This window comes from Octopus bimaculoides, chromosome 5 (assembly GCF_001194135.2).
Source record: "Octopus bimaculoides isolate UCB-OBI-ISO-001 chromosome 5, ASM119413v2, whole genome shotgun sequence".
NCBI classification, from domain to species: Eukaryota; Metazoa; Mollusca; class Cephalopoda; order Octopoda; family Octopodidae; genus Octopus; species Octopus bimaculoides.
The window spans coordinates 122,077,489-122,093,395 of record NC_068985.1 but is presented as its reverse complement, the minus strand read 5'-3'; the positions used below and the strand labels follow the sequence as shown (position 1 = coordinate 122,093,395).

The following is a 15,907-nucleotide window of genomic DNA, read 5'->3' as shown; positions in this document are numbered from 1 at the left end:
CTGGCTCCTGTAGGATTTTCGAGTGAGATCGTTGCCAGTGCCCCTGGATTGGTTTGTGCGGGTGGCACATAAAAGACACCATTTCGAGTGTGGCCGTTTTCGTGCGAGTGACACGTAAAAGCACCCACTACACTCTCTGAGTGGTTGGCGTTAGGAAGGGCATCCAGCTGTAGAAACTGTCAAATTTAGATTGGAGCCTGGTATTGCCATCCGGTTTCACCAGTCCTCAGTCAAATCATCCAACCCATACTAGCATGGAAGGCGGACGTTAAACGATGATGATGATGATGATGATGATGAAATATGCAGCGGCATGACTGTGAAAACATAGATATTAACCCTTTCGCATTCAGATTCCTCTGTCAAATGTAATGCTTATTCATTCACATTATTTTGAATTAGTTATGCATTATCGTGTTGCTTCGAGAATTTGATGATGTGACTGTTTATTTTTAGAATGACATTTGTATGGTAGGTGTGAGAGGCTGGATCTGGCCAGTTTGAACTTAAAACAGGTAGAATATTTTGAGCTGATATGGCCAGCTTAAATGCTAAAGGGTTAAAGTTAGAGAGCCTAAGCAATTTTAGAGAAATGAACAAGGCCCACTGAGCAGTGCATTATGAGACATGTTTAACTTTTTGCGGCTATATTTCTCAAGTGCAAAAAGAAAAGAAAAAAAGCAAAGAAACAAAATAACCCACTGTTCATTATTTTTTCAATATATATAATTTTGAAAATATAAACAACTAGCATTTTAAGCTGCTGTGCCATTTAAAACCTAACAAAAGATTCTTAAATAAAATTAGGATGGAAGATTTAAATTTTTAAATTGAAGTTTGAACATTTTGAAAAAGGGCAGTTTTGTATCACAGAAGCGAGAAAAGCTTGAAAGGAGTTGGTATCAAAAGGGTTTAAACAAGTATTGATGATAAAAAGGAGAAAGAAAAAGAAGCAACTAAATATTAAAAGCAATAGTTGATGTAGGCAAAGTGCAAATACATGAAACATGGTAGCAGAAAGATGAATGCAGTAAAGACTAAGGAAAAATTTGATGTGGTTGCAAGCTTAGATCTCACGACAAAACTACTCACTTAATATGTCATCATTTTTATAATCACTTTTCCCATTCTAATAAGGGTTAGACAAGATGTTTTGAAACAGTGGTATTCAGCCAGATAACGTTTCTGTTTCCAACTCTTACTTGTCTTTCAAGTAAAGTACTTTTTAATCCATTGATCTTCACATGTCAACATCACTGAGACCACCAAATCATGGGATGTATTGTGAGACATTAAGATAACTATCACCCAAATGATGCTAATGCAAAAACATGGAAACAAACACTCCTGCATGCACACATGATGCACTTTCAGACCATTTCCATCAACCAATTTTAGCCACAAGACACTGGCCAGCTACAATAGAAGGCACTTGCAGAAGCTGCTATGCATTGGGATGGAACCTGACGCCATATGGTTACAAAACAAACTTTGCAACCACACAGCCATATCTGTGCCTGTAGCTGACCTGCTACAAGCATGGGCAGCTATTTATCTATGTAGCTAGCAAGCTGTCTGTCTATATGTAAATAAATACACACATATGTGAAAGAGAGAGAGAGAGAAGGAGGAGGAGTGAGTGAAATGAGGAGGAGAAAAGGCAAAGGAGAATGAAAAGTTGAGGAAGGTGATGGAAAACAAAAGCAGTCTAGGGAATAGTAGAAACATCTGCAGGTAAGCTCAGGAGTTTATAGCCTCAAAAGCATGCAAATAACATAAAATATTCTAATACCTTAGCTTCAGCAATAAGAGGTGCAATTCTTTCATCCATAGTCTGAGCTTGGTTGAGTTTTAATTGTTCCTGGAAATTAACACGGATAACGAAATGTGTAAAAAAAAAAAAATCATAAAGGCAAATTGACTTTTGCACTTTTGTTTTGCCTTTATTTGTTATTATCCAGAAAGAAAATCTTGATAAAGCTTTGTTAAATCAAGGTAACTGTTGAAAAGGTTAAATTAAAAGTCAAACCTTTCGTTTTTATCGTTACTAATTATTTAATTTGTAAAAGTTCATTACACCATTTATGAAGGTGGGATCAAACAAAACTACAAGTTGCAAGTTAATTAATAAAAAACAAATAACATTTTTAATTTTAAAAGATATATCCTTTAATGTTTGAAAAAAAATTTATCACCATTTCAGCAGTTGTTTTCAATTTCTGTTCGTGAAGATCACCAGATAAGCCTGATAATTTGCCTGAGAGGAGTTCTTTGACTATCAGTTCAACATCAGCACGAGTTAGTTGACTTTTTTGCTTATCCTGTGTAGTTTGCAGCTGTACCATCAATTCACTGATCCGCCGTTCAAGGGACAGGTTTGTTGTACTAACTGCTAATGGAGTTATAGTTTGCTGCTAAAGAAGAAAATGTCAAATGATAACTTCAATTAGTGACACAATAAATAAGGGTAAGATTACATTTTGCAGGTTGAAGATAATATCTGATGACCTCATAGATAAAGTAATTTTCTATTGCTTTCTCAATCACTCTCTGTTCTTTTCAGTCTCATTATACTATGCCACTAGCATCACTAAGAACGACAGGAGACCTGCCCTTCTCTCATCCCTATCACTCTTACTGTCACTTGTATTGAGGCATATATTTAGGGGACCTCATAAGATAAACATATAACCCACATACTCTCTCTCTCTCCCCCTGGTCATTTAATAGCAACGTTTATCATTCACCCTCACCATGTATCCACTTCTTGCTATCCATCACGCTCTCTCTCCTCTCAAATGCTGATGCCATGATAAAATGCATCTAGTATATCCTGCTGAGTATGGAATTGAGGTCCCTTTAATCTTGCTGAAGATATGACCTGGGCTGATGCAGCTGGATGCCAGTATTGTCAGAATACAAAGACCCAGAACAAATACCACAAAGCCCCTTGCTTAACTCTGTAACAGATCTGTTAAATCAATACCCTGAATTGGTACTTTCTATTAATTCCAAAAGAATGTAAAGCAAATATGACCGTGGCAGGATTTGAATTCAGGGCAGAGTGAGTTAGAAAAAAATATTACAAAATTCTGATGATTTTCAGCCTATGGCTCACTAGAACATTTAAAATATAGTTATTAAATAATATTCCTTGTATGAAAATACTAAAAGATTTAATAATCTGAGCTTTCTATAATATTTTGAATATATTATAGTAATTACTGATAAAGTTGTTTAATGGTAGCATTTCTGCTACCGTTTCAACCTCTGTACTGGTCAATATAGCAATGTCTATGTATTTTTACAATGGTAGAGTTTATAGGTCAGTAAAACCAATTTCAATACATATCCAGTATTTTTTTTTTGACCAATCCAGTGAAATAAAAATTTATTGCTGTAATGTAGCAGCCCTTAATAAAATGAAATGTACAAAAACATAAATACTGCCCAACCCATACCAGCATGGAAAACGGACATTAAATGATGATAAATAAATGAAAAAAATAAAGGAAATACAAATTCAAAAGAGATCAATTTTCCTTACTTCTGATTTATTACTCAAAAGTGGCAGGATGAAGAAGCGATTGATGAAGTAGGTGGAATTTTTTTCAGCAACTCCAGCTGAAATAAGAAAAAAAAAAAAAAAAAAAAAAAAAAAAAAAAAGAATTGAGGTACAAGGTTACAAATTTAGGAAGAAAAAGAGAGAGGGAGAATAAAATTGTTGCATGGTGTTCATGACTTTATTTTCAAGGGCATAAGCAATGCACTTGAAGCATATTAACTGCAATTTGAAATTGAAACCAGCCCATAAACTTGGTTTGGCTTGAGCTTATTTTGTATATTAAAAATAATATTCATTATTTTTCGTTAACCAGGAGACTAATTTCTTGGGTGTGAGGAAATATGTAGTCAATAGGATTTTACTCCAGTTTATTAACTAATATTTACTTTATTAATTCTCAAGGAGTGAAAGATGAAGTCGATGCTGATAGAATTCTAGCTGTGGGCAAACCTACATGTAATGAATGTAGTTTAGTACTACACAATTCCCTAAGTCTATTACTTAAAACTAATATTCTTAATGTTAATCTGCTTAACAATTACAACAGACAAGTTAGCAGTAAATAATGACTTCCTTAGTTTTGTCAGGAGGATTTCCAGTCACTTAAATTAGTCCCATGTAGCATAAATGAATGACACAGCATGTATATATGTAGCCTTAGAAAGAGACATGATGAATTTGATGCAAATACTGTGATGTTGTATCAATAAAACACAAGTCAGGAAATAATCTGAAGTTTAGTATCATTTGTGACCCACAGAAAATACTTGATGAGGCTAGATCAGACTGATTTCCACTATTAACTCTTGTGATACTAATCTGCTTGAGACCCCCTTCATCCTAACACACAAAAAAAAAACATTCATTTTGAAAGGTTTGGATATTAATTTAAGCCTTTCATTATAAGTTTATGTATGAACCATTTTTGCTAAACACCATTCAGATTTAAAGAAAGTTATTTTAATGAATCCCACCAACATTCTTGATTATTTAAAAAATTAAGTGAAACATAAAGGACTGTGTCTATTCTTAGAAATACAGTTGTAAAAAGTGAGCTAGAGGAAATTAACAGTTAAACAGAGTATTATCATTGTCATTAGAACATATATGCCTACACTCAAGGATAGGAATCAAACGAGTGGTCTGATTATGCATTTCAAGACATGGGTATCACTAGATGTAAGGTCTTTAATTGTATAGTTTATTTTGTAGGACAACTGTATCAGCGTATAGTCAACATTAATGTCAATAGAAAATATTAATATGGAATTAAACTTATTCTAAAACGTAACATATACTAACCGACTGGCCATAATGCAGCCAGGAGAAGAGGTAAAAGGAACAGCAACAACAGTGGTAGGCAGCAGCAACAAAGCCAGCGACGACTTCTGCTGAAAGTAAAAAACAAGTGGTTAAACTAGATACTGATATTGATGTTTTATATATATATATGTGTGTGTGTGTGTGTGTGTGTGTGTGAGAGATCATCATCATTTAATGTCCTTTTAGCATGCTGGCAAGCTAGAGAACTGCACCAGGCTCCAGTTATCTGTTTTGGCATGGTTTCTACAGTTAGATGTCCTTCCAAACGTCAACCACTTTACAGAATGTACTGGGTGTTTTTTATGTAGCACCAGCATGGAACATATGTGGGTGTGTCAACATATGTATTTATTCATTTGTGCATGTACTCACACACATATACATACATGAGTGAATAAATACATATGTTGATACACACAGAAACATACATGTATATATTATCTCTATTTTCTACATGTAGTGAGTATGCTTTATATTTAATGTGTACAAAGCAAACCTTTCTGAGTTGGTGCCACAATGAAATGCACCTGGTGCACTCTTAGAGTGATTGGTAAGCAACCAGAGATATAACTTAAGGTTGAGGGATTCTTTTAGTTCTGTCTCACTGAAGACCCGTGTGGTTTATAAATGAGTAAAGAAAGTGTAGGGTCAAGAGATGCCTTTGGCTCTATCTCACCAGAGAATTTGACAACTTCTCAAATGCTCATGCCATGATTTTATGCACCCAGCACACTCTGTAAAGTGGCTGGTGATAGGAAAACCACCCACTGTAATGAATGAAGTAGCTCTGAATAAAAACTGACTCAAATTGCAAAGACCAGCTCAATGCATGCCAGCTTGAGAAACACATGCAAAAATGATGACAGATTTTATGCAGATTTTTGGAATTGTTGAATTTTCCATAAAAGATTTTATAATAGACTGACATTTGTTTTGTCAGTTTCTAAACATATTTACCAATGTAACATTTTTAGTGAAAGCACTAAAAGTTACAAGCCAGTTAACATGCAAGGATTACACACACATGTATTTAAATAAAAGCTAACAGGAAAATATAGAAATGTGTCTACCTTCGTGATTCTGCAGATGTTTCATAAGGAACAAACCATTCTACAACTGATGTAACACATTTCGTGACAAAACTTTGATTACCTGAGAATAAAATTATTTTAAAGAATTGGATATTAAAATTGCATGAGAAAAGACTTAATTTTAGATAATGTTATAAAAAAAATGGTGAGAAAGTAATAGTGAAAATTTAGATTTCTTTAATCATAAAATCAATGTTCCAAAAATTTCTTGCATTTACCTATTTAACTCTTTCGTTACCAACCCGGCTCTGAGTACAAATGTCTTGTTTTCATAAGTTTTGAATTAAAATCTTCCACCAAACCTGAGTCACAATTTATGTTCCTAACACTAGCTTAATGATACCGATGTTATTTTACAAAATTCTGTGTTATATTTAAAATTAATTGAAAGAAACACAGAGCATCTCGAAATAAATACAGTAACAAAAAGGTTAGTTAATATATATCATCATCATCTGGAAAATATCTATTGGGTCATTCCATAAATAATGCAGTTTTTTCAACTGCATGAACTAAAAGTTTGAGGAGGATAGGATAAACTACCTGCATCAACTTGCTATAAAAGCTGGTAGTAATTCTAACTTGACCTTATTCTTAGTGCAAATTTTAAAGAGTGCAGTTTAATTTTAGCAGTTATTTTTTCAAAGCTATAATGGAAGCGACAAAGGAGCATATTCGGCATATTTTGCTTTATGAGTTCAATAAAGGCAGCAATGTAACGAAAAGTGCGAGGAATATTAATGCAGTATATGAGGATCGGACAATAAGCGCAAGCCAGTGTCAACGATGGTTCCAGAAATTCCGAACCGGAAACTACAGCCTAGAAGACGAGCCTCTTCCTGGAAGATCTATAGAGCTTGATGTGGATGTCCTGCAAACCCTGGTGGAACAAAATCCCATTATAACTGTTGAGGAACTAGTAGAGAAGCTTGGATTCGGTCATTCAACCATTCCTCAACACCTGAGTGCCATCGGAAAAGTCAGTAAATTGGGTCAATAAGTTCCTCACAAACTTTCCAAGTCTACTCGCGTGCGAGAGTGAATATGTGCTCTTCTTTGCTGTCACATCTCACGAATGAACCTTTTTTGGACTGAATAGTGACTGGTGATGAGAAATGGGTTCTCTATAAAAATGTCAAGTGCTGAAGACAGTGAGTAGGGAAAGGAGAAACAAGGTAAAATACTAATAAAATATAACAATAATAAAAAAAAATCTCCCTTACTCTTTTGATTATCTTTGATAAGTGCAGAGTCCTGAAATCTTCTCCTGTTCTTAGGTCTCGTGTAATGGAAATCATGGGATTTTTCAATATATCTGTCAGTGTCATTGTTATAATCTGGAAGAAAAGATATGAAAATCAAATGACAGAACAGAAGAACCAAAAGAGCAATAATTGCAATGATATAGTCTAAAGAGCCAAAAGGAATTGGTTATCCCAATAAAAAAAATCAACAATTTGGAGACATTAAGAGATATAAAATTAGACCAAAGAAAATTGAATGACATCATGAGCAGTAATTTGCCCACATGTCTAAAAAGAAAGGTCTTCAACCAGTGTGTGCTGCTTACCATTATGTATGCATCAGAAACATGGACTACCAACAAGAGCATTGAAAAGAAATTAAGAGCAACACAAAGGGCCATAGAAAAGAGAAAGCTGAATATTAACAAAATGGATAAGTGGTGAAACAACAGGATAAGAATGGCAACAGATTTAATTGATATTATCTGGAAAATAAAATTTCCAAAATGGTTTTTGTGATATGTTTAGAAGAAAGGACAACAGATAGAATATCAAATTGACAGAGTGAACAACAGGTCCAGAAAAATGGAAGGGAAGACCATGCAGGTATTGGAATGGAGACATTGTTAAATTCTTCAGCACCCAAACATGGATGAGGAAAACATCAGACTGTGGTTGGTGGAGAGAACATACTGAGGCATTTGTCCAGCAGTGGATTGAATTTATGCAAGGATGATGCAGAGAGAAACACTCCCTGAATTCATTTAAATTAGTAAATCTTCATGCTAACACATGTCTCAATTGAGAAACAGTAGATTTCTTTATACAAGCTCAATGCCTTCAACCAATAATGTTCATGTCATTTAAAAAAAACATTAGTGACATACCTAAAACTGAGAACTGAAACCATGTTGCATATTTGGGTCATTTGTACATGCCTCATTTAGCAAACAACACAATATGTTTTTCTCTTTGTTCATTGTTTCCTTTTGTTTTTAACATTTAAATTACAATTATTTAGAAGTTAAATTGATTTATAAAAATTGTAAAGGCAGTGAGCAGACAGAATCATTAGCATGCTGGAAAAAATACTTAGCAGTATTTTTTTTTCCAGCTTTACATTTTGAGTTCAAATTCCACTAAGGTCAACTTTGCCTTTCATCCTTTTGAAGTTGATAGACCATAGTACCACTCAAGTACTGAAGTTGATGTAATCAACTAACCTCCATCCTCAAATTTCAGAAACTATGGTAACAATAGTAGCTTTTAGCAGAAAAGAGTGTAATATTTACGAGGAATGTAAATACACTGATACCATTTTTTTTCTTGCGCATGAAGTAGAAATGACATTTATATGCACACATAACCATGTATACATAATGGGTTTCTGAGTAGTTTCATCAATCTGTTTCACTCACAAAGTATTGACCAGCCCAAGGCAATAGTAAGACACCTATCTAAGGTTTCACACAGTGGGACTGAACCTAAGACCCAGGGCCAGCCCCAGGGTTGCTGGTGGCCCAAGCAAGCTGGACTTTGGCATGTACAAGCTAACAGTTGTGGAAATTTCCTTGTCTTTGTCACACCCTCCTTGGCACCCCGGTTGCCAGTACCTTGAACTGGCCCTGCTAAGACCACATAGTCATGAAGTGAACTTCTTTACAAACATGCATGCATCCATACATACATGTGTGTGTGTGCATGCATATTTGTGTCTCCTTGTCTTCTTGATGTTGCACTGCACAACAGTTGTAAACAAATGAAACCAACATACAAGCGGTGTCCATTTCCAATTTTCTACGGAAACATGTCTAGCTATGGGGAAATATATTACCTTGCTTAGAAATAAGTGAGGGTTGTGAACAATATTTGATGCTATGATCTATATATGGCATCTAAATCCCAAGTGGAAAGTCCTATCCATTTTTGCTTTAGCCAACCTTTCAGCATTTAGATTACCTTTTCAAATATAATATTTTATTTATTCACATCATTTTGAATTAATCCTGTATTATCATGTCACTTCAAGATTTCAATATGTGATAATATATTTTTGGAATAACATTGTATGGTAGGCATGAAAGACCAGTTGGAGCTAGTTCAAACATAAAACTGGTAGAACATTTGGGCCAGATACAGCTAATTTAAATGCTAAAGGGTTAAAGATAACTTCAGTTACTGAGTTTACAAAAATTGCAGGTTTCTTATCTATGATGAGATATTCAAACAGCATCATGCCATTTGATGTTACTGAATCAGAAGTTAAGCATGGGCCTTATGACACTGAGTGGCTCATAACAGGCATCATTTTAGCTTTAACATTTTTGTTACCATATATCTATTGAAATACACTGCCATTGATTCAAATGACCTTGAAAATAATGAAAAATTTAGTCAATTAACTTTGTCATTATTGTTTTGTTTAGAACATAAAATTTTGATGGGAAGACAGTAAATTTGTATCATAAAACCAAGGGTGGCCTTAGGTGAGTTGTTATCAAAATAGAAAAAGACAAAACATAACTTGTTTTCTGTACGAACCAGAAAAATCAATATTCTAAAAATGTTCTCATATTTGCCTTGATTTTTACATACAGGTAAAACATAAAACAAATACTTAGAGCAAAAGTTTTAAGCCAAATGTTATGGTTGAAATACATCAGCATCATCGTTTAACATCCATTTTTCATGCTGGTATGTCGGATTTCATGATGGTTTGACAGGAGCTGGCCAGTCAGGGAGCTGTCCAGGTCCCAATTGTTTGTTTTGGCATAGTTTCTATGGCTGGATGCCCTTCCTAATGCCAACCACTTTACAGTGTGCTGGGTATGTTTATGTAGCACTGGCACTTGCAAAGCAAAGACCACTCAGCTGGGAGAGGGACTGGGGACATGGTTATAAAAGACACGCCTGTCCGCATGGATTTTACTTGGCTTGATGTGTCTTCTCAAGTACAGCAAATCACCAGTCCTGGTCCCTTGTCATCTCAGTGAGGTCCAGCATCTGCAAATTCTTTCTCACCACTGCTTCCCATGATAAAAAGCAGAAGACCATTAAAAATATGAGGAGTATACATTTTTTTTTTCAAATAGAAAAACAAAAAAATTGTAGAATGAAAATGAATACAGTACCTAGCTCAGAATCTGAATCAAGACCTAGAGAGAGAGAGAGAGAGAGAAGAAGAATTTAATGTTAAAATTTGATAGATTAAGAGCATTAACAAAACAGTTAAAATCCACTAAACTTAGAATCAATTTTTATACATATTGACAGACTTTTACATGACTATTCATTCAAATACAACATAAATACCATCCTAATGATATCAAGTGCTTTTATCTTTTATCTGTTGCAGTCACAAGACTGGGGCACTGCCTTTAAGAGTTTAGGTCAGTCATGACTGACCTAAACAAAAACTTATCTTAAATTCGTTTAGCAGCTGGACCTACTCGACGGTGAGCCACGTCTCAATCAGCCTGCTTCTTGAAAAACGTTGACCAGGCTTTTGTTTCAGTGAACAGACTGCCACAGTACTCTTTTAAAAGTCTGATACTTATTCTAATCAGTCTCTTTTGCTAAATTGCTGTTATGAAGCCAAACAAACTGATGCTGGTTGTCAAGCAATGGAGGGGTGACAAACATAAAGACACACACACACACACACACACAATGGGCTTCCACACAGTTTCCACCTAACAATTTCACTCACAAGGCATTGGTCAGCCTGAAGCTATAATAAAAGACACTTGGCCAAGTGTTGCACAATGGAACTGACCTTAAAACCACATGATTGCAAAGTGAGCTTCTTAACTACACAATCACGCCTGTGCCTATGCACAATCAATTATCCATTTCTTATATTCTTTCAGGAACCTAGACAAGATTTTCTGATATCCATGACTTTTTTTTAATTCAAAGACATTAGAAATGTAAATGAATTGAAATGACCAAATGAGAATCAAAACTAAACCATGAACTTCTTTTGCAAGAAGCTTGCTTCTGTTCTGTAACATTTGCTATTTTAAAGCTAACCATAAATAATTCTTCAAAATGAAAGCCAATCTTTGTAACTCACTTTGTAAAAAGCCTTTAAAATGATCATATATATATTTTGCCCTTTACCATTCAAACAAGTCAAATCCTACCTCTTCTAACAAATATATTAAATCACATCACAGGTATTACCTTCTACTCACACATTTCTTTTTAAAACACCTAAGCACACAACTATAATGAGTGCTAAGATGCATCTTTTTTATCCCCCAAAAAGTTTCTTTGTGCATTATAGTTCATATTATTAGAATACTGGACACTGCCCAGAAAATAAGCATGCAGTTTGTGACTAATTATTAATTCAACTGTTGAAGAATTATAAAAGTTAAACAATAAGTCTATTTACTCACCATACATATGCCTGACATTTGTTGTCTCTTCCTTTCTAAAGATTCCTCCAACTTTGCTCATTCCACCCGCAACTGCTGCTGCAGCAGCTGAGAATTTTGTAGTTAAATAGTTAGATGAAGAAGTCACCATATTCCAGAGACTGTAATGGTTCTGGGGCCTGTCAGAAGAGTTAGCATGCATTTCACTGTAGTAGCTTGTTTTAGTCAGGGTACTGGAATCTTTGTGTTTATCACTCAAGTAACCACTACTCCTACTACCAATTGAAAAATCCTCAGAATCGACATAGTCATACATATTGGTTGTCACTTGTTTAGTGCGGCTCTCTTTTGTATAGTCACCTGATGCATATGTTCCTTCTTCTCTCTGAGAACCTTTACTTAGATTTGCTTCTTGAATTCCCTTTTCTATATATTTATCAGATTCATCATCATATATCTCTGTAACAGTGTTTTTCACTGTCAAAATAGTCTTGGTGTTAGTGTGAGATTTCATTGGAGATTCTTTGCTTAATGATTCCACATTAAATAAGTAACTTTGCCGTAATTCTTCCTCCTGTTTCCGCTGCTCTTCAATTCTCCGCCGCTCTTCAAGTGTCCGCTGCTCTTCAAGTCTCCGCTGCTCTTCAAGTCTCCGCTGCTCTTCAAGTCTCCGCTGCTCTTCAAGTCTCCGCCGCTCTTCCAGTTCTTGTTTCCACTGTTCATCTTTTCCCCATTGCTCTTGTTGCTGACTTTGAGTTGTGAAGTCAAGATCACTATCAAACAGTTCAGTACGGAGAGTATCTGAATAACAAATAAAACCAACACCACTTGAATAAAATACATCAGAGAAGCAGCCAAATGTTAATAAACAAATTGCTATTTTATAAGAGAGGGTCTATATTTGTATGGAGATAGATCTACTTAGCACAGCAGTGTAGTACAATGCTTTTGCTAATTGTTTTAGGTGCATATGTAGTCACAAGCAGACACAGACAAACTCTGGGTCCCCTCACCCTTGATCCAGTGGAATATTCCGGATATAAGAGAGAGAGAGTGTTTGTTGCACTAGTAACCTGCTCATACTTGAGCAACATGAAATGAAGTGCCTTGCTAAAGGGTACAATGTGTCATCCAGACCCAGAATTGAACCCATTATCTTATGATTATGACCATACCCACTAGGACATGTCAGTACTGTTATGAATGAGAGTCCTATTAACCACAGATTCTATTGGTGTAAGTTTAATTAAACGTTATCCAATTAGGATAATATTGATAGTAGAAAAGCAGTTTTTGTCTGACACTTCTTGTACTTGAGAACATCCTGTGTATCCTGGTTTTCAGAATAGGAGGATTGTGCCTCTACATGTTATAAGAGATTATAAAGGCATCCAACCATAAAACAGTAGATCTCTCCAACCCATGCCATCGTGGAAAGGCCAATGTAAAATGATTATGATAATTTTTAAGCAGTTTTGTTGATTGCTCTAAGTTCAATATCATTCTGTAAGTGTAGTCTTTAATTACCAACAGATCTCATCTTTTCATGCCATCAAAGAAAAATACTAATGTCCTAACAAGCTATCTCATTATTTTGAGTGTACTTGCTAAAAAACACATCAAGCAAGCTTATTCCTTAGAGTATGTGAATATTGTTAATCCAGAATAATTGTACTGTTGCTGTTACAGGATTTTCCCTTCTTTACTTTCGCTTTGTAGCTAACAAGCTTTATTTCATATAAACATTAAAATGTACCAGTTTATTTATGTGCATATAAATATACAAACAAGAGAAAAAAGGTGCTCAGTGTATGTATCAAAGTTTACATGACTCAAGCTTATGATTAAGTTTTTGCTATGGTGAGTTTTTCAATTGAAAACCTGCATAGTAACAGAATGTTTAACGAACTTGAAAGTAAAGAGTTTGTGTGCACGCATGCATGTGTATATACACACTTATGGAAACTACTTATAATAATCAATTATCATCAGGATTAGTATCCTACTTAGGATATTGCTATGTATTCTGCATAATGTTATCTAAGACACTGTCCCAAAGTGATCACCATCAGATTTCACAATGTACATATGAAAAGTTTTTTTCAAAAGCTTACTTATGATTGACTTAAAGTCTAACTTCTTGTCAAACAAGTAGAGAGAGAGAGAGAGAGAGAAAGAGAGAGAGAGAGAAAGAGAGAGAGAGAGAGAGAGAGAAAGAGAGTAAAAAAAATAAATTTTTTGTAACTTTAAAAAAATGCATACTCTCACAAACAAGAGATGAAGAATATTGATACCACGTTCAAATTGACCAGAACTTAGAAAGTGAATAAAAAAATATATAAAATGAACAAAGCACATTTTTGTACCAACCTGAACGGTAACTGGAAAATGAGATGCTAGATTCCTCATGAGGAGAAGTATTTGAATATATTTCACGAGACCTTAACCAATGAGTGCAAGAAGGGGTTTGCCCAGGGGATTCCCTATACCCCGAGAGATCATTTCGATGAAGGTTTCGACGTGACATATTTGGGCTTCTGCAGCTTGAATCACATTTCACAGTATAGCTCTTACTAAAAAGAAATAAAAAGAAAAAAAACAATTATTCACATGAAAACAGAATTTAAGTAACACATTTAGGAAATTGTTAATGATGATAATAGATACAGAGATGCTTCCTTTTCATCATTTTTGTTTTTACTAATTTAAATGTTAATGTAGAAAAAGTAGATTTTCAAATTTTAATATATGTATATTGAAGTATTGAATTTAATACATTGATGGCCAGCTAAATATTTATGAATGAATAGGAAATAGAGCCCGTTTTGTAAGACAGACTGAAGCAAGCAAAATTCATGTACTTTTAGAACAAACACTAGCTGTCGCAAGGGTTGAATTCTAGTATTTTATCCTTCTTTCATATTTTAACTTCTCAATAGAAAGCTACCCCACTTTCTACATTACTCCTACTCAGTTGAGGAGGTTCTTTTGTCTTATGAGTTTCACAGTAACCACAATAGTGCTGGTGCCATAAAAAAAAAAGCACTCAGTACATTCTGTGAAGTGGCTGGTGTTAGGAAAAGTATTCAACTGTAGAAACAATTCCAAAGTAGACACTGAAGCATGACTCACCAGATCCTATCAAACCATCTAATCCGTGCCAGCAGGGAAGACACATTAAAAGATGATTATATTCTGTTTGATATATTTTTATATATAAGACTTATATACATTACTAAACTAGTTTAGTACCCTAAAAAATGATGGGGTTTATTTGTCTTCCTCCAGTAATTCTTTTTACTCCAAACATTACTTCATTTTCTTCTGCTACATTTTGTCTTGTCTCAGTTATTCCTTTAACCCAAGACCTTGCTTCTATTTCTTCTTGGTTTCTTGTCATTTTGCAGCAGCTCTCCCCAGTTCACCATCAAGCACTAACAATTTGTGATAATTTTCATATATTTTCTACAATTATAAATAAAGCAATTTCTCTTTGACCGAAAATTTCTTTGTCTGTTGAAAAGTTGTCCAATTCCTTGCTCTTGTGTTCCGACTCCCTCTCTAAATACTTTCTTTTTCTCTCTGCCACCTTTCTCAATATAGCCACTGCATTCTCCTTCCACATCCCTGCACTTTTGCCCCACCCCACAAAAAAGTGGGGGGGGGGGGGGTAAATTTTATAACACTGAAACAATTCAGCTGTCGAAAATTTTTGAAACTCAATGTGAATATTTAATGACCAAATAACACAGAATGCACTTAACATACTATGAATGATAAAGAAAATATTTCAGAATCAAACAGAGCAAAGCAAAGGATTCAATATTGGTGTTCATTTTAAACATAGCAGTGCTTGCTTTTTATTACACTTATTTTATTCTTTGTGTAGTTGTTATGTCTCAAGCTACTGCCATCTAGCACCTTCGGATGATCTCTACTCGACTGCTACTCAACAACCCTACCACGGCCAGACTACCTCTATTTATATGTCTTGGGCCATCCTACTTCTTCGCTTGGGGGTGTCGACACAACACCTCCCCCTTTTGATTTTTTTTTCTCTTTCAAAAAACAAAAAAAAAAAAAAAGAATTTATCAATTTTATTTCCTCGGTGAGAAACTGGCATATCTTTTTCTCTTAGCATTTATTTCCATCATTTCTGCAGGTGTTCTCTTCCTACTTGACCTACGTGTCAGTTAGGCTTTAGCTTGTGGTTGTGGGACGTCGAACAAATACCATATATCCATTTGTTCCTCTCGCCTCTTTTGGTTTTTGGTATATCTTTTTTTTTCAATTGGTTTAA

At 34.8% G+C, this 15,907-nt stretch overlaps 1 protein-coding gene across 10 annotated transcripts in view; it reads right to left on the bottom strand.

Annotated features, from left to right (window-relative positions):
• Positions 1–15,907, bottom strand: part of LOC106882136 (SUN domain-containing protein 1) — a 104,899-nt gene that overhangs the window by 12,714 nt on the left and 76,278 nt on the right. For 7 of the 10 annotated variants that reach the window (XM_014932705.2, XM_052967982.1, XM_014932702.2 and 4 more), the window contains 9 exons: positions 13,977–14,179; positions 11,628–12,407; positions 10,356–10,379; positions 7,204–7,317; positions 5,960–6,041; positions 4,869–4,957; positions 3,548–3,624; positions 2,196–2,414; positions 1,793–1,861 (listed from right to left, as the gene is read on the bottom strand). In XM_014932705.2, coding sequence (XP_014788191.1) covers positions 1,793–1,861; positions 2,196–2,414; positions 3,548–3,624; positions 4,869–4,957; positions 5,960–6,041; positions 7,204–7,317; positions 10,356–10,379; positions 11,628–12,407; positions 13,977–14,179 — 1,657 coding nt within the window. The remainder of the gene's footprint in view (positions 1–1,792; positions 1,862–2,195; positions 2,415–3,547; positions 3,625–4,868; positions 4,958–5,959; positions 6,042–7,203; positions 7,318–10,355; positions 10,380–11,627; positions 12,408–13,976; positions 14,180–15,907) is intronic. The other 3 variants (XM_052967980.1, XM_014932703.2, XM_014932704.2) reach the window with 3 other exon arrangements.